The sequence below is a fragment of the Merops nubicus genome, unplaced genomic scaffold (genome assembly GCF_000691845.1).
Source record: "Merops nubicus isolate BGI_N331 unplaced genomic scaffold, ASM69184v1 scaffold40922, whole genome shotgun sequence".
Taxonomy (NCBI): domain Eukaryota; kingdom Metazoa; phylum Chordata; class Aves; order Coraciiformes; family Meropidae; genus Merops; species Merops nubicus.
This window is the reverse complement of record NW_008592333.1, coordinates 1-25,164: the sequence shown is the minus strand read 5'-3', so window position 1 is coordinate 25,164 and position 25,164 is coordinate 1. Positions and strand designations below refer to the sequence as shown.

The window sequence follows — 25,164 nt, the reverse complement described above, 5'->3', positions numbered from 1 at the left end:
AAAGCAAGATATATGTGGGTTTTAATAAGGCACAGAATACCCATTATTTCCAGTGTAACACAGAATATATATGTAACAGTATTATACATTGAAACTGTTCATAGAAAATTTCAAACCTTCAAAGGTTTGAACTGTTTCCTGAATCCAACTCTCTTCTGCTGTCTGAAGCCGAGTAGACAAGTAGTGGTACAGAGGCTGACTGAGAGACATCAGGTATTTGGGAAAAGCTGCTTTGTAATGGAGGAGATTCAATAAAATCATTTTTAGGAGTTATTCTGCAAGCAATGAAAAATAAAACCGAGTCAATTTTAAGCATGGTGCATTACACTGGAAAAACGATACATTATAATGTAGTTGCTAAAAGTGTATCTTAAGCTACATTCTTTCCAAGAGAACTTAAGACAGTTCTGTATAGTTTTCCAAGCTTAGAGTCATCATTGTTCTTTTTCAGACTTGTCACCTCCCAAAACAATTGCACTGCAGTCACAGGTTTCTTGAGGGTCACTGTTGAACAACACAAGAATATTCTACAAGCTGAGGCTCCAGCACTCGCTACTTAAAAGGAAAAGTACTCTACAAAAATCTGAAATAACCCATGCTAAAGATACGTGGCCCTATGAAACAGTCTGTAAGAATTACAGTACTCTTGATAGCTACTGACATTTAATTGTATACTGAGAGTATAGTTAATTCTTCAGAGAGAAGAAATAAACACACTTATAAAAATAGCATTAATACAAAAACAAGCAAAAGATTGACTTAAGGAGCCTTACCTGCCTTCACCTGCTCTCTTTATACTCTCTGCCAAGCTACTCATATCACATGTGCTATCTGCTTTGTTTCTTTTTTCCACCTGATCCACGGTCAGTTTAGAACCAGATAACATTTGATCTCCACTGTTTTCACCTTCCTCAGCTCTTCGGGCTGATGGTCCATCTGCCTCAATCTCTTTCTCAGATGTCTCTGGAGAGGTTTTTATTTCTGCAGCAGTTTCTTGGCTCAAGTAATCATGGTTAGTGATTGCTACTGCAGAAGTTCCATGATTTGTTGTGCCACCCGTACTCGTCCCCATTGACTTTGAAATGACTTTCAGTCTGTGCGAAGTTGATTTGTAGTGCTTCTTTTTATGTTTAACCTTGGAATTGTGCCTCAAGAAAAATTCACATGATTCTTGCAGCACTCTTCGACTCTCACGGATTGGACTGAAAAAAAATATAGGCACGTAACTGGACGAAGACGATAACCTTAGGTATAATGTAATACAGCTTCAAACACAAAACTGTGAAAGAATAAGAAGCAAGGATGGAATCCAAGGTGGACATCAATGAACATGAGGAAAAATTATATGAGGAAAAAAAGGAAGAAAAAAAAATTATCATAATGGCTCCAAAGTAATTATGTCTGTGGAACAATTAAATAAAGCAGATTTCTGCCTTTCTTACTTCTGCAAGTAGGTCCAATGACTCCAGTAGATTAATTAGCTAAGAGAAAAAAGCAGCATTAGCTCATAAGCAACTGTATTACCAAATGAACTTTCTGTAAACCTTGTTCAAGTGGAAAAAAAGTAAACATTATGAAATTGACTTCTGTATTTTTAGGTTCTTATAGCTGAAAGCAGTTAACAACTGGAACACAAGAAAAATTATGCAGGAAATGGAGAAAGAGGGGAGAGGGAAAGGAAGCTATAAGCTCACCAACAAGGAATGTAGATGTAAAAAAAAAGGATCCTAAGGACTCCTGCCTTGGGAAATCCAAAGAAGTAAAACTATGAGTAAGACAGATAATCTAAAAAGAAATTATCAAGGAATCTGAAGGAACAGAAAAAAATGACAGCTACAAGAAATGGAGATGACATTTACCATCTGTTTAGATCCAGATATAAATTTTCTAAAATTAAGTAATAAAACTGAATTCTGTTTTAGCAAAAAAGGAAGAGCAGATTAATACAATAAAAGTGATACTAAGTAGGGTTCAATGAAAATTAATTTTAAAATAAGACAAGCCTGACAGAGGAGAAAAGCAGAGAATGCTGTTATTGTATGAGAGTAAACACAGCTAAGTACTGTGCCAAATAAAGTAGTCAGAACATGTGAAAGGATCTGAATTGATGGCTGAAATTATCTTCCCCCATTTGGCTGGAAACCAGAGACATATTAGCCAATGCTAATGCAACAATGTATCTTCTGCTCTATGAAAAAGAACAAATCCCAAGGGGAAAATATTTTCTGTCTTCTGAACATTGTCAAAAAGTCACTGTATATGTAAAACTTCCACAGACTCCAATGGAATTTTGCTGATGACCATATGTGGCATCTGCAATCCAAAGGAGAAAGGGTCTAAGGACATTTTAATTACCTGAGCTATATTTAAAGAAACATGTCTGAAATCCAACTTATGTTAAAGCATACACTTTAAAAATCAGGAATAAAGAGATGGTTCTTACTCTCTTTTGCGGTTTCTGTTGAAGAAACTGGCCCATTCGGAGCAGGTCTTTTTACTTCCCACCCAGAAGACTGGAGATATGCCAACAATTAACGTCAGCAAATATTTCATCAGAAACAAAAATATTTCTGGTCTTGCTAGTGCCTTTGCCTAGAAGACAACAAAGTTTAATAAACACAAAGAAGAAAACACACTTGTTGATTTGTTTTTTGAATGCAGAAAGACAAATTATGTAAAAGAGACTTTCTCCTCAGGGCTGCGGGTTCTTTGTTGAGGCTTGTGCTCCAGACAAGTGTTTGACATGTACAGTCAAGTCAGACCTCACTAACCTCTACAGCTGAATACACAGTGAGATTAGTCAGAAGGAAAGATTTTTTCTTTTAAATTGCAAGGAAAGAAAATTTGGGGGATAACAGGTAATTCTTCTGGGACAGTTTGTGTGTATAAAAATTATCCCTTCAACTTAAAACAAACAGGAAGTGGAAGTGATGGGGGTTAATCTGATTAGACAACATCTTCAAGGAGCCACAGGGAACTACATAGGAGTCGTCTGTTTATTGCAAAATTAATCCACCCGTTTGCAAAACAGGATCATAGGAGCTGAGACATTTACCTCAGTAGGAGATTATTATCTTCTGCTCCCATGCTGCAAATTTATCTTACCTGGCTTATCTGACAGTTCCATCTATGAAAGTCACTATTTTTGTTAGCCAGGTAACATTTGCTACTTAAACTGAAGTTTGTTTTGATTTGGTTTTGATGTGGCCAATGCAGTGAGAGTCTCCAAGCTAGCTCAGGTAAGCTGAGGCTGAGCACACCACTTTACACTGCTCCACAGTTTGCACCTACCCTTCACTACAGGGACAGATCCCACTGAGTGTGTCTTTGCCTACCATTCCCTGTTGCTATTTACTCTTTCCAATAGGTTAATTAAATGCTGAAAATACATCCTCCTTCTGTGTTATTATGCCAGGCTGTCACATTTAAGCACTACAAAACAAGTTAAGTGTTTTTTTTTAAAAAGCGTAAAAGTATTTTTTTCAATCTTCTATATTTTGTGTCATTTAGGTTGATACAGAGCTTAGAGCAAAACCCACTGAAGGCAAAGTGCATTTGTTAAGAACAGCAATGGAAGAAAAAAAATAATCAAGAAGTGTGCGAGCTGTGCTACTCTCATTTTATGCTGACTTCAATACAGAGGACACAGAGGTTGTCTAAGAATGTAGAAGGATCAAGCCTTCTCATGCCATAATGCCTGTTTATCTTCCTCTTTTTAATGATAGTTTATTGCAGTATAAACATAGATGATCTAAATGCAAAGCAATGAAAGATTACATGAGACACTTGCATTTCCCTCAGTGGTGGTGTCTTCCTTTATATTTGTTATTAAATGGAAAGAAAAATTTCTTGCAATTGCAGGGAGTTTTAGATACTTACAAGAGATTTAATCTGTAGAGAGTACTGAACATGGCAGATTTAATTTAAAAGCCTTTTCAAGAAAGATCTCTTTTAAGAGTCAAATATTAAATACAAACACCTCTGCAATTCAAAGTGTCATTGGGCTGTTTGTTTTTCTTTTTATTTGCTTTTTGATTGGTTGGGGTTTTTAAAGATTTCTTCACATAACTGAAAAATCACCCTGGAAATGACAGCTACCGTGGAAAAAACATACTGGAAATTTGTTTTGCAGTTTCAGGGGCTTCACACTTCTATGCTTTGAAGGAAAAAAAAAAAAAAGGAGGAGAGAGACATTTTTAAATCTATACTTGTATGTAACATTTTAAATCCAATTTAGACGCAATTTTCAAGAACCATTATTTCAACTGAAATTTCAGCTTCAGCTGAAACTGATGAAAATTCACCTTAGGTACTCTGATACTGTGGTAGGCATCTAAGCACTGAGCAGCTGCTTTTAGGAACACATGCTGTGAAAAATGATCCTCCCTCCAACACAATTTGTAACATGAAGCGCCCATATTGTAAAGATTATATATTCCCTTTAGAGCTGTGAGTTTGAACATAATTGCTGAGTGCCATCAATTTGATAAGCGAAAAATTTCAAAGAAGCATTATACCACCAATTTTGACTTAAAAAGCAAATAGTCACTGCGTGTTCTTGAGCCGATTACTTCATGTGAGAATAATTTACTAACTGCACAGCAGGTATGGCGATGCATAAGGGTTTCTGGTAATTAATTTTCCAGTATTATTTACAAAGGACACTGTTACTTGCCTGGTAAGGACAAGGAATATGGTACTGGTCACAGTGGTCAAATACCCAAGTCGTTTCCCAGACTTTCCGGTTCACCAGTTCATAGACATAACATCCAAGAAGTGATACAAGTGGCACCAAGTACAACCCACTAAAAACTCCAATTCGGATCATGAATTTCTTTAGCTTCTCCTGGTTTCTGCCATCATGCTGTATGACTTGCCGCACATGATTTAAAGAAATAATACCAGCTAAAAGAAGAGAGAGACCAAAAAAAACACAAAGGCATAACGGCAAAAGCACGAAGTACAGAGAGGCATCCAGGTCATAGAGACCCACGAAGCAAACTCCACTGATATTGTCTCCCTCAACCTTGTTCATTGCAAGGAGCATAACAGTTAGAAACCCAGGTATTCCCCAGGCAACTGTGTGGAACCACATGGCCTTCTGTGCAATAGCTTCACAGCTCCATTTTCTTCCTGCTGCAAGGAACCAAGTGATTGTAAGAATCACCCACCATATAGTTCCTGCCATAGTGAAAAAATACAAAGCCATGAAAAGAACAGTACAGGCTTTGTTTTGGGAGCCAAGAACAACTGTTTCTCCAATTTCTAACTTATCATTGGCCTCGTTACAGGCCGTTCTGTTCCCAAGTAAAAACCCAATAAAATACATTAGAGAAACTATGCTGTAACAGACAGAGTAATATATGATGGGCCTCTCTGGGTACCGAAACCGTTTAACATCAATTAGGAAAGTCAGGAATGTGAAAAGTGTTGCGCACAGACAAAAAATGGAAACTATTCCAATGAAGCTTTTCGCAACATCCAATTCATAATTTTTGAAGTACATATTGGGACATGGGGGTGCACACTGATCAATTCCTAGAAACTTGTAGCCTTGTCCATTGGTAGTGTGTAGGTGTCGTGGACACCAGAATCCATAATCCCTTCGGGTCTGGCCCTGGGTCTTCCAAGTTCCGTGTACGTTTGTGGTTACAGCAGCAGTGGCAGGAACAGCCTCGTCACAATCGACAAGTCTGCATAAACAAACAGAAGAGGAAATACCTTAATACCCTTCATGCTCAACAACGGTTATTTCTTAGAAAAACAAACAAACAAACAATCTCATTCTAAGCAGTTAAATTTTGTAAATAATGCAAAATGTGCATTATACGAAAAAAATCACATGGGCATTTTAAAAACAGATGTCAAATACCATCAGTTTATAAAACTATTCAAACACAGCTATTTAATTGCTGTTCTCTAGCCGTTTTCTTTCTTATGAACCACTACTCAAATTGCAATTGTTCTTTTAGAGTCTTAAATTCTACTAAACTTTTACTTATGTACAGAAAAATATTTACAGTAGTTTGTTTAAAAATCTGGATAAAAGTAGATTGTTGGAGACACCAAATGATTTTGGCAAAATGCAAGCTCAAATCACGGAAAAAACAAAGGTTGACAATATCTGAAATTAACTGATGACTAGTATTTCACATATTCTACCTTGGATTTTCAACTCAGTCTGGGTCAAATATGAAAAGATCACACCTCACCACATGTCAACATAATACCCCACCTGGTACATTCCAGCTCTTCAGGCCATATGATTCCAAAAGTGTCCATCAGGTGCTTACAGTCAGAATACACTTTCTCACAGAGGCTTCGGCAAGGCTGAACCACGTGAACTTGCTCCAGGCAGGCAGGGACAAAGGCTTTGCACAGAAACGTGTGGACGTCTGGTGAACAGTGAAGATTCATAAGTGTAAGAAAAGGCTATGGGAAAGAAAAAGGCCTCAGTCAGTAATTTTAAAAAGCGAGTTCTAGGCATCAAAACTAACTTTCATCACTATGGCTTACATGTGTTCCCCTAGGGGTTTGAAAAAGACACTAGAAAATAGTGTTTGTTCAGCAGCTGTGAAGGAGCAAAACCTGACGGCCTGAGCCGTGAGAGGCTCCATTACCACTTCCAGACCAGCCCCTACCTCTGGATCTTGGCCAATCTGCAGCTATTCAAAATTCATTTTTCTTCTTTGACAATATTAGAAATCTGAAAGCTATTATATAAGCCAAAGATTTTTAAAAAACAGGGTAAAACATTAAGTTCCTATGTACACCAGTCAGCCTCCAAGTGCATGCCCTGAGATTTTTAAGGCTCTGTCTCTCCCTGTAGAAATCATATTGTCAGTCCTAAGTGGTGTGTTGCACTCATCACCTTCTCTCATACTAGAGAGGTTTGGGGTTTTTTTTGGTCAATGAGGTCCAAATCTTATTATTCCTCATTTCTGAAACACTGCCTCTCAAAATCTCAACATAACAGACTATTTATCTACCTTTATTACTGAGCACCAGGAGGTGAGTAACTGATGACTGGGAGTAACACAAGCCAATTTAAACATCATTCTGAGGTAACTAACCCATGGCTGAGGATGAAACTCTTCTGCAGGATCATGTCAGTCCAAGTCCTTTTTTAAGAAAGGACTTTTGATTAAATGCTTCTTGTATTTCAGGAAAAAGGAATCTCTGTATCACATGTAAATAGTCAAATTCATGCATCGGGAAAGCTGAAACAATATTTAACACGCTTTAAAATGTGCTGATAAACAGAGATGCTCCATTAATTTTTCAAAGTAGGCAAAACCTGCCTGGATACGATCCTGTGCAACCTGCTCTTGGTGAACCTGCTTTAGCAGGGGGGATGAACCAGACTGTTCCCTTCCAACCCCTTCCATTCTGTGACTCTTATGAAAGGTTTTTAATAAGATTTTTAGTCAGTGATAATTTTATTTAATTCTTTGTCATTAACAGCTATGTCTCAAATATTTAGCCAATGACTGGTAACAGAAGGATTGAATGGCGAGTCCAGAATAGCATCCTTACTTTTGCCAGCTTTTAAGTAAAGCAAATGCATACACATCCACACCCAAAAGATCAAGTCTTACTGCTGAGTGTGCAGCTTAGAAGAAAGGCCATTGACACAGAAGTTTTCCCCTTCAAAATGGAATCTCTACAAATCCTCAAGAGACCTTTGTAATAAACAGGAATATGTGGGGAGGGGAGAAGGGAGAAGGTAAGGCAGAGCAAGGATAACATAAGAACATCCTGTGGAATAAAACACCACAACCACGTTGGTGGCACTCCCCTCCAGAGCACTCCAGCTGTGGGCTGCACCCGCAGATGCCATTACAGGGCAGACAGCAGCATGACCCCCCTCTAGGTGTCTGCTCTGGAGCTGCCTTTGCAGCAATCCAAGCCTTCCGCATTTTATGACAAGGACAGAGTCTAACTCTGGCATAATATGCTACATTTCCATAAAGTGGATTATTTCCTAAATGCTAGGTGGCTTCAGATGGAAAAAAAAAAATAGTCAGGAGTTAACCCTAAATGAATTAAATTCTCTTTGCGTAATTATGATGCTACTTTTATTTTTGATTAAATTTTATTTGCTCCAATGGTTAATTTATGTTAGCTCTGTTCTTCCTGGTACTTAGGATAAAATAAAGAAAATAGGCTGGGTAATCACATACAACTCCCATAGACAATGAGTTTATTTTTGAAATTAAGTCCTGTAGAGATTTGTCTTGACTCACATATTCTTCCTTTTTGTCATCCACAGTTCATCTCAGTTGATAAAAAATAAAATTACTTTTCTAGAGCAAGTTTTGGGATACCGGTCAAGAACTTTTGCAGACTTAGGTAAAACAGTAATATTTTCTCTAGGAAGCAAGAATTGGAAAAAAAAAAAAATCCTATCTATGAAACCAACTTTATCTACAGGTATATTTTACTAGCTATTTTGACAAGCAACTAACAATTTTTAAACAACATTTGTCAACTTAGCTAATATATTGTAAACTTGCTCCCTTGATACTCTTCTAGGGGACTTTCTGTTATACAGAGATATTTAAAAGCTAAAATATCCCAAGAATCACTACACAACAATACTGTGTATTAGTAGTGACAAGAGAAAATTAAATGTTTGCATGAGTTCTACTACAGCACGTTGTTGGTGTTGTTTAAAGAACAAATTTTAACTAAATGCAAAACTGCCTTAACAGATAAATACAAAAATGCAAAATTTGAGGAAGAAAGCTATGCTCCACCTGCAATATATTCAGAGTAGAAACCCAAGGACTTGGCTACCAGGATTAATTTTTCTTACAGTTCAGTAATCTTACAGTATTTCTTTCAGCTTGCTAAAAATACTTACCTTTTGACACCTGAAAGCATGAACACAAGTTGAAAGCACTAAGTTTGATGTTCTGAAAACACAAGCAGACCTTCTGAGTCAGACCAAACATGTATTTAACTGGCTGCCCCATTCTCACTCCAGCTGGCAGGAAAGCTGCTGTAAGATGGCAAACTGAAATCCCTCCCAGCTCCCTGAAAGCCATTAGAAACCAGATGCAAGTGGTAACACCACCACTGCATTGAAAAGACCTTGCTACCTTGAGCCCATCTAATCCCTTCTTCAGGGATTTATGCTTTTATCTTTTGTCAAATACTACAGCAGTAAGGTATATTGCATAGTTTAATCAGGCACTACTTAGAAAACACTGCATTTTATTTGTTTATTGCACCTCCTGGTTTTGCAGCCTAGTTTGTGTTTTGACAAACAGCTAACACGTTAGTCTCTACTTTTTCCATCTCATTTTGCCATCCTGCTATCCTTTACATATTACATTAGGATATTAACTTAATGATGTCTTAGATTTTGATTTCTATTCCTTTCATAGTATACTTTGCCTTCTAGTTGCCTTGTCTACGTTTGAACACTGACCTCACATTTACAGAGTGATAAGAAATACCCATTCCTGAGTGAAAGTAACTACTATGATACCATGCCCACCTACTTGCATGGATAGTGGGGGTTGTTTTTCCCCATATTCATTACTCTTCATTTACCAACTCTGAAACTAACCTACCATTTTACTGTCAAATTGCATCTACCACAAGACCTTTCTGCAACTCTTTAGTCAATTTTCTCAGCAAATTCACTACCCATCCCTCTTCTAGGTCATTTATAAACTAGCTGTGTATCAGAGGCTTCACTACAGATGACTATTGGAAAATAGTCATTTATTTGGTATAGGACAAAACTGTCAGCTAATAATTTCATACTTTTTATTGTGGAAAAAAAACCCCAAAACATTTATTTATTCCTACTTTTCTTCTTGTTCTTTATGCAGGCACTGGAAAACAAAGTCCCTACTGGGTCACCAGCGTAGTTTCTTAAAAAAAAAAAAAAAAAAAAGGTTATGAATATATCAAAGCCTTTTTGAAAATTGAAGTATAATATATTGGCCTAATCACTCCTTTCAAGAAATGTATCAAGTCCCTCAAAAAACTCCAATAGATTTTACAGGCAAGGAGTTGTCTCAATTCTTTCAACCAAAAAAAACCACCCTGTAAAATATAAAGCTTTGCCTCGACCACACAAACTGGATTTGTAAAATGCAGATTTATTTTCAGAAACAGCCTACTTTTACAGTTTAAGAACAGCAGAAGAGGTAGTGAGTTGCGCCTGGAACTCTGCTAACAATTAGGTATCTTTAAATGTGGGCTTCACTTCCAACTAGCCAATTTGGAAACATCTCATTACAGAAAATAATAGGTCTGCATTTCCTGACAAATCATAAAAGCAAAATCTTACTAAAAATAAAGCATTTGCAGCTGCAAATAAACCAGCTGCATGGCCTGTAAGCAAAAAGTGTAAAGCAGAGATCACAAGCTCACTGACAGCAAGAACCAGTTGCTTCAAGGGTGCATTATGTGCACCATGGGTGCCCCAAGCATCAACCATTTTTCACCCAGGCAGTTAGCTAAGTAACCTGCATCTACTGATGTCTCAAGTGGGTGGCACAATCACAGGAAATAGGCTCTTCCAGGAAATAAATGCACTTGGCATTTCTAGCCTTAGCAATCACTGCCCTGTCACAAGAAGACTAAAATCTGCAGATTTGGTGAGAGCAGTGCTAAAAACAGAGTGAAACCAGACTCTTTTAACCAAGAATGGAGCCTCACAAAGCAAGTATAAGTCCTAAAATATAAATTCTCACCTTCCTGCCCATGGGAAGCAAAACCCAGTGAATATAAGGCGAACTAGAATACACTAACAATTTACAAAATAAAACCAAACCCAAATACCCAACAAACTAGCAGGGGGGTTGGACTCGATCTCTGGAGGTCCCTTCCAACCCATAACATTCTGTGATTCTGTGACTGTAAAGTCAAAGTAGCCTGTAGCAACAGGACAGGTACTGGCTCAAGCAATAGCAGTGAAGAACCAAGGACTGTGGGGCACAAACTTCCCACTGCACTGTCAGCACAGAGTAGAAGAGGGGCACGCACCCCACACAGAAGCCTCACAGTGTAAAGCAGTCTGAGCTGAACCCCACGAGGCAACCACGTACCCACTGTGGGCTGTGAATACAGCCAAATAATCAAAGGGAGCAGCACATCACTAGGCAGTGAGAGGAGTATCCTTTGCACTGCACAACTTACTTAGTAAATCCTAGATTCTTTAGGAAGTACATCTGTCCTATTTTCTCCAGAGACAAAGCCAAACTCTCTCAGAAATCCTTATGGTGTGGTCCTACAAACAATAACACAACTGAGATGACCGAGAACAAGTGGTACTGAGTACAGAATAAAAGGCTAGGTGCAATATACTCTACACACAAGTAAATTGCAACCTACAACTGTATGTGAATCTTGTGCTCAGCGTGCTTCTCTGTTTTGTGCTTAGCAGGCTTACAAGTGCAAGACACAACAGAAACAAGCTCATTATTTCAGGCAGAGAGTGCAGATGCTCTGTCCTAGCTCATCTCAGTTTCATCCTACAGAAAAGTATTACCAGAGATTATCAGATGTCTCTAGGGCTGGGAGGTATGGTAACTAGTAACATATATCAAAACTAGTAATACTCTCCTGTATTCTGCTGATTAATGTCACAGAAATACTTAAATATTACAGAAAACAGTGGATCAAAATATAAAGGTCTCTGTCACAATCAGCTGTTGCAAACCTTGGTTGTAAGAGACAGGAAATAGCCTGAAATGATGAGCAACACAGAGGGTCAGAGCCTTTGTTTAGCCATTGGAGCCAATATTTAAGACACTAACAAACTACTCTCCTGACTGCTCAGGTCTAGCTACCAAGCTAAAACATTTAGCTTAGTTAATCTAGTTAGCACCAAGGTTAAATAAGTTAAACAATGAGAGATACTGTCTCAAAGTTAAGTAATGGTACCTGTTTCATGGTTTGATATGAATCTTGTGACCTAAAGCAACAACATTACAACCTTGTCACTTACCTAATTCTGTATTTCAATCTTGGAAGCAAACATGGGCTTCAATCTGAATTTCTACAAATATACTACACTGTATAACCCACGTTCCTACCTACATTCAAGATACACATTGTTATTTGTGAAACCCAGTGGAACAAGTATGGCCCAGTTGATTCAGTCCTGCACGACTGTTTCAATAGAGTTATTCTGGACTGGATGTGAATGAGACTAGAGTCATACCCCAGTGCCCTTCATACTCTTCCTAGACAGGCTGGCAAGGGTTGTGATCCACTGATGACCACAGTGAAGCAGCTGCCAGAAGCCTCTGACTTCCCATTCACGTACAATTAAGTGAGTAATGATAAATAAATGATAACACATGCAACTAAAAGAAGGCTAAAAATGTTAAATTCAATTAGATTCAAAGCAAGGTTGAGAAAAGACTAAGTTCTTCCTATTGGAAGAACATTGATGGATTTAGATCAAAGGCAGGTTAAAGACACTTTTAAGTTGGTATGTAAGGATTTAGAAGCTATTTTGCAGGAGGCTAAGGCCTTTTAAGAGTCAGTGTCTTGTTGCTGCAAGTCTGCTAGAAGTTACTACTTAACAGCACAGTGCAAAAGAGAAATGTGGGTGCAGCTCATGAACGTCAGTGCAATGTCAACCATCCTTCGAACTACCAACGAAGACAGTATGAACTAATTTGAGGGCCCACATACTCCATGTCACTACCTAAGCTGTGGGTAATGATCAACTATTGCTGCCAGAAGCATACATCAGTCATAACCTATTTGTTAAGCTCAGTTAAAATTACATGGGTAACTCCTCTACAACAAAAGGTTTTAAAGACTGAAATTTACTAGTAGGAATAAGGTATTTTAGATATGAATACATATGAGTTTAATGCACATAATTAATGCATACTTATTTGACAGAGGTAAAAGAAAACCATCAAAAACACATGCATTTGACTCTTAATAAGACGCTCTTAAACAAAGCAGCATAACTTTCTGCAGCTTTCACAGTAAAATTTTGGCAAATGCAATCATGTTTAATTTAAAAGCTTGACAAACATTTTGAAAACTGTAATTGGTTCAGCATGTTCAGAGATAAGAACAAAATATTTTGTGAGAATAGAAAATAGATTATCCCCATAGTTTAAAAGACAACAAATTTCCTGCTCAAGGACAACCTGGAATTCAAGGAACTGAAGGGGGAAAAAAACACCAAACAAGGAAAGAAAAGCTTAGTAAACAAGCAAGTGGACAAAACAATGTTATTCTCCAATGAAATGTGTTTGCAAAGATATGAGCTTTCATCTTTGTCCTTCAAATGAACAGCAAAGGCAACGTGTACTTGGACTTCCAAAGGGCTCTGGAACAAAGCACGGGGACAGCTTAACTTGCAGCAGTTGATCAGCAGAACTGTTCCCCACAGTCTGCTCCTCCCACCGCCACACAGGTGTGGTAGCTGCCAACCAGGCAGCCCCTGAGGCACCACCATTTAGAAGGCAAAATCAGGTGGCAGCTAGCACTAAAAACCACTCTGCTGTAAACTCCAGTGGCTCAGGGACCGAGCAGCAAGCAGTCAGGTGCCCATGTGGCACAGACTCAGTGGGCCAGAACTCCATCACATGCTTCTAAGTTGAGGTGGCCACACATCAGTTCAGATCCCAGGCTGTGCAACTGCTCCACGAGCTGGATTGCTCTCTAAACGTCCAATGCATTTGCAACAAAAGCACAGGAATGACTGCACACGCTTCACTCTCATTCACCCCTACCCATGCAACGTACTTTGATTTCTACATTCAGGTCTGAATCTTCATACTAGTTGTTCAAAGTTGATGAGAATATTAATCAGAAATCCAGCCAGGGTAAGGACATGGGAGAAGGTTTTCACAGGTCAGTAGGGCAGCAAGGCAGCCAAACAAAAAAACCAACCCCCCCAAAACAAACTAACCAACCACAAAACACCACAACTGGGCACTAAAGATGCCATTACCAGTACACACAGCCACGTGCACAGAAGATAAAGGAGGTGGTTCTGCTTTTCACTTCAGTGGGCTCCAAACTGTTTTGCATTAACTAGCAGCTACAGCACTTCTTTCTGTAGTAAAATGACTTAGTGCCATACTTCCCCTTTAAGTATTTTTAAGTGCAAGGTAAAAAATACATACATCCTGATATTTTTAACTATAGCAAAAGTTAGAAACAATAGAAACAGGAATACTACATTTCACTAAGTAATTCTGAAGCAAACTAAAGTACAAGTATTCTAATTCTTTCCAAAATAGTTTATTAGCAAAATTCTCTGTATTTTGTGGTTCTAACCTAAATTATAGCTTGCCCTGAATTATAGCTATTCCAGCCTCTGCAGTTTACCATCCAAAACAAACACAAGAGTTTTCCCAAGTATTACAGAACTAATCTATTTGTACAAAGTTTTCAATTATATATGGTTTTATCTCCATATATACTATACAAAGCACAAAAGACAGACAAGTATGAAGTATACTGCAGGCCCTCAAACATCTAAAGTCTAGACAGAGCTTCATTACATCTGAACTGTGGTAGTTGAAGAACCTCAAAATCATCTTAAATTCTTCATGTATTTGTTGTATATTACAGGAATAAATGGATTAGTGAACTTTGTATAGAATACAATATAGAAGATTACCTGTAATACTCTAGCTTGCTAGACTACCTGTTATCTATAAAAAAAGCTCCTCATCTGAAGGGAGTTTCAGCAGAAGTCATTACTGCTCTGGTTCCAAAAAGTCAGACTGGATTCATGTTTCCCTCTGCCTCTGTGAGCATGGAGACATACTTTAGTTGAGTTACCAGAACAGCAACACTGCACTGTGCTTTCTTACTTGCCTACTTCACTCAAACTAAGTCAGGAAAATCCCTGTCATGACAAGGCTGACCTTCTCAAGCAACCTTCTGTCAGTCTTCTGTGACATCAAGCAAGGCAATCAAGAGCCAGATCCACAAAGGGGACACCCCATCGCAACAGAAACTTGTGATGCCTTCCAGGCACCGCACGAAGTCCTCACAGCAGCTCCCCTATCTGATGTCCTCACAGCAAAGCACCCAAGACCAACATTCACAGAATTCAGGAAGCAAAGATAACTTCACAGCCAGAAGAAAATGCTCAAGAGGAGCAGGAATCAAACAGTGTGTATCTTCAGGCTCTGAGGCACCATTTATGAAACAAACTAATTCTCAGAATGCTCAGGGATCCATGTTTAGACACATCCATTAGGATATAAAATAAAAATTTAAGCAGTCTTAAAAAAAAAGGAGGTTTAAGTCAATAGCTCAGTAAGTGACTGGTCAGCGCATGGGAGAGAAACTGGGGATCCTGTTCTGCTGAGTACTTAAGTATCTTAAATAAAGTGATACAGGATGAAAAGAGAAAAGTAAGAGACCTTACTCTGCCAGAAAGCCATGTCAACTGCAGTTAGAGATTTACCTGTCACTGCCAGCTCAGCCTGGAAGGGACCACCAGGCCTCTTCACCACTAGTTACTGAGCTCCCCTTTTCTAAACCCAAGCTATGCACGTACTAGAACACCAGAGCATTCCACACCCTTTACCACCACAGAGTTACCAGGATGGCAAGAAAGCCAGTTCTGAGCACTAGAAACAAATGATCTCAAAGTCTGAGCCACAAACCAGATACAGTTCAAAAGAACAATGGAAAACTAGATGGAAGCCTCAGTCTGTCTGTGTTTGGGAAGCTTTCACCCCAGCCAACCTTCTCTATACTTAGTATCCACCTCTGCCACAAGTTTTGATCCACAGTAATCTTCTGTAAACTAACTGCTTCTGGGAAGATCAGTGCGCATGCAAAAGGGAAAAACACTTCTACGGCTATCACCTTCACTGCAGCTTGAAAACATAGAACTATTAATTATTTATTTTTATTATGAGTAGATCATTATTGTAATAGAAAAAGCAGTACTTAATATTTTTAAAAAGATATACATAAAATCTCCTCTTAAAAAAAGTGATAATTCATTCATAAGAACTGTTTTCCACAAACACTTATCTTCCACAGAGGTATATTTCTTTTGTGTAATTTTTGTTCATTTATTTATTTTATGAAGATAAAATGTCTAAAACAATTATAACCTGAGTACTTACAGATTTTTGCTCTGTCAGCATTTGTATGCATCTTAATTAAATTACTTTTATTTATTAACTTTTAGTCACTCTTTCATTTTTATTTATTCTGATACAGAGGCCAACCTGAGAGGCAAGAAAGCAGGAAAAACAACTTGGTTTTAAATAATATTTTTTAAATTATCCAAATTCTAAAGGAGCAATGAGGCAGCTGGTAAGGAAAGAAGCCAATTCCTTTACTCCATTATTCCATGATCACCTCTTCCCTCCTTCAAATGCAAGATATCCAAATAGTAGAAAGGGCTCCCTTAACAAAGCTAATGATGTTACTACAGCAGCCTCTTTCTGCACTCGCCGTCTCCGTCTCTCCTCCATCCCTCCAAAATCTCCACCCAAATCCTTGACACCTTAAACACCCTGCCTTCTCCTGCTAGTGAGATCAAAGAGCCAAGGGAGGGACAGTTTCCCAACAGTTCATTGCCTGCTGTGGCGGAGAAGTAACTTATTGCTGCTCAATAGTACAACCTGGTGCGAGCTTTCACCACTCTTCACAGGTGCCAGTCTAAAGAGAAATGGGCACACCCTCAGCACCTCCATCACACGACAGAAACCTTCACCCATGAGAAGTAAGGGGCTGTAGGAAGGTCACCAGCCATGTTATTGTACTGTAACCTCACAGGCAGTCAAGGACTCTTATTTGCTTGTCTTCTCTTTCACAGATGTCTCTGATAAAGAGAAGGATGCATCCACCTCTGCATAAGAGGCATATGCAATGGCAGCTCTTCCTTCTCCCCCTTCCCCCAGCATCTCATTCCTAGACTGCTGCAGGCAAAAAGCAGCACACACCCTGGGGAGGTCATCCCTGAGGTGATGCTGCAGCACCTTGCAGCTCAGGTGGCCCTGGCAAAGGCACGACAAAGAAACAACTCTGTGCAAGTAGTCACTGGCAGGCTCACCAAGGACATGGAAAAGCACCAAAGCAGCTCTTGGCCCACCCTGCTGCCCAACTGGTAAAGGATCATGAGGCTTTAGACATGATAAAAGGTGCCAATCTCTTCAGACCTTCCATTTCTCGCCAGAACTGCTGAACGGTTGCACACAGCAGCAACCAGTGGGGCAGGTGCATGAAGCCCTGTTAGAACTCACCCCGATCCCAGAGGGATCTCCATCCTTACCAATGATCACTATTTACACCCATCCACAAGCACTTCAGCACCCAAGGGAGGGTGGCCCACAGCATGCTCACCACAGCAAGGTAGCTGCTGGGACCCCTCCTGTTCTCCCCCAGTTCTGAACACCTGTATTAACCAGTTTCCTTATCACTACTAGCCCACAGTGCCCACTTTGTTGGCCACAGTGCCTTTCCCTCCCATTACCTTCCCTATTTCTCCTGCTCCAAGAACTCGAGGTCACCTTTTCTTCTACCCGTTCAGCTTATGATCTGTGGGCCACATTAACTTTCAGTATATAACATTCTGTAGCTCGAAGTGCACTCCTCTGAGAGATTCCCCCACTCAGCTGGATTCTTAAGCTTTGCTTAAAATGGTGCACCTTGTACCTTCCTAGCAAGAGCACTAGCTCAAGCTAAGCAGTACAGAGCTGGGGCATGGAGTCTGGGTTATTTGGCACTGCTAGGCCATCATGAAGCTGCATGGGCACAGGCACTCTCTGAAAAGCTGCTTTCCATTTTTGTATGCAGGATAAATGTGTGGAGAGTATGACCATCAAGTGCTTTGTGGCAGTAGTTACTGGGACTGAAGGAATCTGGTTGGGCAGGCCCTCTAGGGAATACGGTATGAGCCAAACTGGGAAGGATGTGGTTATTCTCTGAGACAACCTGATCTACTGGAAGCACGGGAAAGATGGATAACATTTTTCCCCCCAGGAAGCTCTCATCTGTTTCACTACAGGGATGGAAAGGAGTAGGTAGCAGGTATCTTTGCTAAGAGGACCTGCAGAGTGATTATTCACGCCTGTCCCCTATGCCTCTATCACAACAGGTTTCCTTCCCCCCATTTACAGTAGCTGCTCACACAGCTCTTAAGCCCCCCCTGCACATCTCCCCTTCTAGTAGCTTAGCAGAAAGCAAGTCTCCACTTGTCTCCACCATGCAGTTCAGAAGAAGAGGGCAGGCATAAGCATCTTTTCCTCTGGCAAGCGAAATGCCATTCGCTTATATGAGCATAAATGCTTATAGAGCATAAAGCTCTACGCAATACACAGAAAAGGTCCAGAAAGGCAGCAGAAGACAAAGCAGCTATGGTTGCCCCAAAGGGCTGGTGTACCAACAGCAAATGTTGTGAGAGAAAGAAAAAGGCAGGAAATTTGTGGTGCAGACACTCCTACCCTCTCCTTTAGAATGAGCTACAGAACTACAGATGACCCAACAGCAGTTTTACAAATCATTGTATTTAATCACTGCATTGTCACATTGGAAAAGAAAGTGTGGACATTTCACCACACCCCCTATTCTATGCACTCCTTTCCTGGACCATTTGCTTTTTGTGATCTTTATCAACAAAGGCACAGATGACATCCTGAACATCACATCCCTCTTGCAAGTAGGAAAACTAAACTTACATTCTGCCCCCCCCTGCACGCAATAAGGGCCTGGGCTCCGTACAGCACTGTGGACAAAGAGCATGTCTCACAGCTGCAGGCAGGCACCTAAACACTACAAAACCCTCTTCAGAAACAAGGTATCAGAATCCTCTTCCGCTCTTAGGCTAGGTTTGTAGAAGACAAACACTGCAAGCCTTGCAAAGATGGCCACAAACGTACCTTGGTGGTTCACCAATGCCTGCAAGACAATCAATTTACTGTTGCCCAGAGCTGCCATCAGCCAATTCACTGGACTTGAGCTGCTAATGAGATGCCTGATGCCACACAGTTTGACAACTCATGGATAGCAGAGAGAAAAATCAGTGTGGGCCACCTATACACAATGGTATACAATTTTGTCCACTTGTCTACTATTCAAAGGAAGATATGGTGAAGAATAACCTTTGTAATTGTGGTTACCATATCACTCTTAGCAGACTTGTCCTCCCTATCGTGATTTGCTACCGGCCAGTGAAGCTCATGAAGTAACACAGGGCAAGAGCCGCCACCTAAAAACCATGGAGATGATCTTGGAAATGGATGGTGAAGCGTAAGGACAAATAAAAAGATATCTTTGAAGCTGGTATGTCTGAAAGCTTCACACCCACTGCTGGCTTTCCTCAACTCCAAGGCTGATGTGTTCCTATCAGTCTGGGATCAGCTTCCAAGCCCTAATCACATCCTGTCAACAAAGGCAAAGCAGTTCCAAACTCAGTAGCTCTATCCATGTTTTCCTTCTGTATAGAAACAGCCTTAGGGAAGCTTGCATGATCCATTCACAGGTGTCCTCCTGGAGTAGGCTACAGCCACAGGAGTAAATCCATCCACACCTATGGTGCCTTGTCAATGACTTGGCATACAAGTGTGGAGAAGAGGGAGCGGGAGACAAGCTGCACAACAAGACTCAAACCACCAGGGCTTGCAGCTACACATGAAAATTAGAGAGGGCACTGTGGAAGGGACAGCAGTTTGCAGGCAACTAAGCAGGGCATACCACATTATTGCCCAGAAAGGTCTGCCGGTGAGAAAGGTTTGGAAGACAGCCTTCCATAGGCCAACTTCAGACCCCATGCAGAGTAGGACCAGCCTAAATCTACTCTGTAGTAAAACCCCTTAGTCTCATGCAGTGGACAGGTAAGAAGTGTGCTAACAACAACTAACAACTCTATCCAGTGATCCACTCTTCTAACACCCAATTATTTGCTAGCGTAGAACTTAGCCTCTGAACACGGATAAAGACGAGGCTCTGGGAATCACACTGTCAGCACCACCTCAGTGAGCTCCAGTGGCCCCTCTTCATCAAGCCTGGGCCCCTTTGGGCCCCCATGCATTCAAAGCAGCACCTCTTCACTACAAGGCAGGGCTGTTCACATGGCCAGGCGGACGGGGAACACTGCTCACACAAAGCAGCATCAGACTCTGCAGATGACCGACACACACAAGATTACACACACTCACCTGCCTGGGTCCAGACAATCTGCACAAGTTAACCACGCGTGATGAAGGGCCTCAGTACTGCTGGCAATGAACATTTTTTTAGTGACTTTAATTTAGTGCACCCACAGGAATCGTGTGAATGTGCTTTTGTGAGAACCACTGTAAGAACTAACAATGACCTAGGGGTTTTTTTTTTGTAACACTTGCAACCAAGAGAGTGCAAACATGAAAGCACACTTCCCAAATTTGTATGGTACTGTACAGAGTTACACAGCTGTGTCTGATTCATGTGGTTTTGATCCCTTAGCCAAAACTTTTCTACAAGTGACATGGTGACACTGAAAACAGAATTATTCATGTCCAACTATTTTGTATTTCTAGGGACTTATCCAGCACAGAAGTCAGTCGTACAGCTTTGTATTTCCCTTGAACCATATGAAGTGTTGATAAAAAAAAAACTTGGCATTTGCCAACTTTCATTTAAGAAGCAGCAATTTAGCTGTTTCACCAACAAATTCTTTTGTGACCACTGCTTTGTTCTGATAATCTAGAAAAGTTACCCTAGTTTGTCCTGAATAATATATGATGCACAGCACACTACATTTACCACTTTTTACACAAGCCTTCCCTGCCCAGTAGTACCCATGACTTATGGTAAAGAAACAGCAAAAATCTTGCAAGTAAAATATTAGTTACGGAGCCCCTTGTGCTTGTTCCATTGGGTCAATGTCCACACCTCTACAGTTCCTCCAACTTCAGCTCTGAGGCAGTATCAGGGACAAATGTAATGTAAGGCAGAGAATATTGATAACTTTCCTCATGGAAGCTGAGCTACTGAAAATTTAAGAGCAGAGAGATTTAAGCTTTAAGTACTACTGGTTCACATATTAAACCATGCACTGCTAGTATGGAGTAAGATGGAGAGGCAGGGTGCCTGTCTGTAGAGGTGTCAGGAAATTCACATGGGTGCCATTTTGCAGAACATCCTAGGAACAACCTGCTACACAAAACAGAACTTATTTCCCTAAACCTCCCAACCTACACAAGGTGGACAGCTTTGTCCTCCCTGTGTGTATACATGCACATATACATGTACTGATCTAAGCTTGCCACACACCAAGTTTCCAGTTTTTGGAAGTATCTTCATACTGAATTACTTGTAAATTTATGTTTGGGGGAAGCAAATGAGGCAATTAAAAATTTTAAGTGACAGAACTTCAGTACTAGGTTTTTGAAGGTATTTCTCAATCCACTTCAAACTGGTTTTGTTAGTTTAAATCCATCCTAGTTCTCACACAATTTCTCCCACTGCTGTAGCTGGTGGCACTGAACTCTCCATACACACACACAGACACACATTCTGGTGCACAGTCGTGAACTCAACAGTGAACAGAAAACTCGCTACTGAATCATTTTTTCAGTTTCTCTGAGGTACTTTGTTCTCTGTGGGACATTTTCCACCGTTTTGTATAATCCACTCAAAAACTCACTGGCAAGCCATTTGCTTTTGCACTTCTCCAGACCCATGGATGTTACCTAGGTCAGGAAGTCTTAAGGGCCCAGACTAAGCCTCCCAGTCTGAGCAGGTAACAGAGGCCATAATATTGAGTTATTCTTTTCCTGCTCTCATCACTTCAGTGTTCTAGTTTCTGGCACACCATTATGAAGAGCTGCTATACAAGGTAAAAATATAAGACCATGGATCAGCCCATGTCCTGGAGGACAACCACCTCCTAAGACAGTGGCCCTACAACACCCTTTCCTGGAGGATTACTATGAAGACACCATCCCAGAAATGCCCCTTAAACTCCTTTTCAGAAAGTAGAGAAACTGTACAGAAGTCTCTGTGCTCCAGCAGATGGAAAACACAGCTCTTCTAGCTACACAAGTCTCTCTACAGCAGAAATGACTGTAGAGTCTCCAGAGTGGGACACAGGAGAGTTAACACAGTTTTGGAGAGTGAACTTCATCTTCAGGGGAGACTTGTCCTCTTGACAAATCTTCATTCTTTCTGGGAGTAAATACTCTAAGTAATGGGAGGAAGCTTCCAGAGGGGATAGGAGCAGAAAACAGGGCTAAAATCGAGGCCCTTTCTGCACAAAATACCTCCATTTCTCAAAGAAATTTTTACCACGTGCCTTGGGATTGCACTTTTAAGCAGCCTGCTCAAAGTCAGTTAAGATAAAGTGAGGAAAACATTAGAAGAATCAATCTCAAAGGGCCGTGTTTACACCCTGAGACCATGCCCAGTCTTGAGAACAGGCTGTGGGGAGAGGAAAAAGTGAGAGGGAATTAAAAACCAAAGCCTTTAAGCATTCCTACTGAGGATCAAACGAATGAGGTTTTAGCCAACATGCTATTAAAATTCTTTCTTTGGTATGAACAAAGTTTGTACTACCAATTACAGAAACATTCAAGCTCTTAAAACAACAGAAGTCTCCTCCACCTCCCAATCACTGCCTCTTTATGGCTGCAAAATGAAATGAAACAATATTCCCGAAGTTAATAGCTCCTCCTCCCTGCTGCAGCACCAAGTCCCCTGAAAAGCAGAATCCTTTGACAATCTTGCAAAGGTTCCCTGTTACTATCAACCATGGACAAACTCTACTGGTGCCACTACTGAATGTCACATTGAATCACAGCAAACTGCAAAAGTCACACGGATTCACACTGATCTCCCTCAGAAAAAAGGGCCCAACAGTGAACCATCCTAAGATTACCAGATTAACTCCAATCTGATGGTGATCAACAGATTCAACACAAGCTGCATACAGAACAGGAGGAAGCTTCCAGTAAAACAGCTGCCTGAAAAAATCAGTTTGACCAAGCAGTCAATCAGCACTGCTGAATCACAAATATGGGCAGGCAGATCAGCATACACACATACTAAGTAGTCTAGAAATGTCTGCACAACAGGAGAGAAGTATACTGAATTAGACAGGACACTAGGAAGGCAATGAAACAGAGCAGGGAAATCAAATCCTCATAGACACTGTTGTTCCAGTCAGCTGGCTGAGTAATCGTAGGTGGTTATAAAGGAGACGGGATGGACAAGGAAAGAAAACAACCAAACTTCTCACTGCTATGAAGTTTTCATGACATAGCTCTATGGAAGCAGGTAATTAACACAGACAGTTCAGAGAAGTCACAGCAAACTAATAAAAATGGCTCTGTGGTCTCTGCTGTAACAGCAGCATGACTGGAAGGCACGAATACTGACACAAGCTGGCTCAACAGTTGTAGTTAAGACACACCAACTAAGATCCAGCAGCATACTTGATGAGATAAAGGAGCAGACACTGCAGAAAGCATTCCTGACCAGTGATGACTGGAAAAGGCACTGCACAGAGTTCACAGCTGAAGCCTATAGCCTGCCTTCCAATTTATAAGCCTACAATTTATCTGAATCTGCAGTTGAATTCAGTTGCTTGCATATAGGTGTCTTAACTTCTGATACCAGTATTTCCCACACACCTACACGGGGCTGGCAAACATGATGCAAGACTGTGCCCTTCCAGACTGGCAGCTAGAGGCCAAACAGGGAATCCTGACTATCCCAAGCAACACTGATAAAACGTTTTGGCAACTGAATGAAGCTCCTCCTCCAAGCTCAGTAAAGAATATGCAAATAAGATTTTAGTAATAGTAGTCACCTCCAATACCACTTATAACTTATTTTTATTTTTAAACCAGAAACTTCTTAACTTTCAGCTCACTTGTTTCACTCCCTGCCCAGCACAAGATGGTAAGCTTTTCGAGGCCTCTGTTAAGATGCTCCCCCTGCTCTTACTGCTGAAAAGCCATTATTAAAACAGGTTTAAAACTTGTTTTACAAGCCTCTCACCCAGAGAGGCTGTGGCCCTTTATTGCTATCGGCAAAGCCTTTCCACAAGGTGGCATATTCTCAAGGGGCCCATATGTTACAGTCAGTTCAGCTAAAAAAAGTGTTTGACTTTAGTTAAAAAAAAAAAAAAAAAAACAAACAACAAAACCCCACCACACCAAAAAAACACATCCAACAAAAAATAAACGAGGAAAGTTGCTCTTTTAGTCAGGAGTTTCAGCATGCATTCAGAACACAACAGAATGCAAAAGCCACAATGGAGAATAGGGCTAAGTTTAGGTACTTCTCTTCAGTAGGTGTAGACAAGAGACGAACAAAGAGCAACTTCTAAACATTATTCTTGCACTACCCAAGTTCAGGCAGGCCAGGATATCATAAGCTACGTCCTCGGAGAATTTTCAAGAATTGCTCTGCATACCAGTGAGGTGTGGGAGCTGTACGTGACCAGCTCTGCCAAAGAGCTCTGAATAGCCACACTGCTGTTACACCCATTCCTCTTCCACTCCAACACAGGATCCGAGGCGTAGCGGGAGGAGGTGCCTACAGCTCCCTTACAAGACCAAGCAGCTCTACTTCACTCCAAAAAGATTTAAAGAAGCATCTAGTCACTAAACTTTATCTGCCTTGTAATGATAAGGTGCAACAGATATCACAGCGCCATTTCTCAATGACAAAAAAAGGCTGTTTCACAGTGTTTATTTACATGCTACAGTAGGGGTCGCAGAACTTACCTCCATTTGGAGAGCAGCTGTGTCCTGATCATAGTGCCGCATGATGTTTGGGAAAAAAGTTCATTCCTGAACATCTGGATATAGTAATTGGCTCACACGTGAATAAACTGTGCCCTTGCACCACAGTTACAAGTAAACTGCAAGTTGCAGAGAACAGGAGTACTCCCATTTTGTCAGGATCTCCACTTCAGCACATAGCTCTGCTCAGTAGTCAGACAGACTGGCTTCGCACAAGGATGAAGCCACTCATCCTCATCCGCCGTTCCGGCACAGGGCAGGGGCACCACGGCACACAGACCACCAGAGAAAGTCCTCACCGCGGCGTCAGGTGCTTCCCCATCTCGGCTTGCCGCTGTTTAACCAAATCCCTCCTTCCTCCAGCCCGGACGCTGCAGAAGCGGGAAAAGCCAGAACAGAGTAATTAACGGCAGAGCCCAGCCGGCTTCCGAGGGCCGAACCCGGTCTCCGCACAGGCTCG

General features: G+C 40.7%; 1 protein-coding gene across 1 annotated transcript; it reads right to left on the bottom strand.

Annotated features, from left to right (window-relative positions):
• Nucleotides 1–118: 118 nt before the first annotated feature.
• FZD6 (frizzled class receptor 6) lies at nucleotides 119–24,855 on the bottom strand. Its single transcript, XM_008935110.1, is given in 7 exon segments — nucleotides 119–275; nucleotides 774–1,202; nucleotides 2,444–2,592; nucleotides 4,676–5,693; nucleotides 6,236–6,432; nucleotides 24,687–24,747; nucleotides 24,749–24,855. Coding segments are annotated over 7 exon segments (2,118 nt in total).
• Between the last annotated feature and the right edge of the window lie 309 nt (nucleotides 24,856–25,164).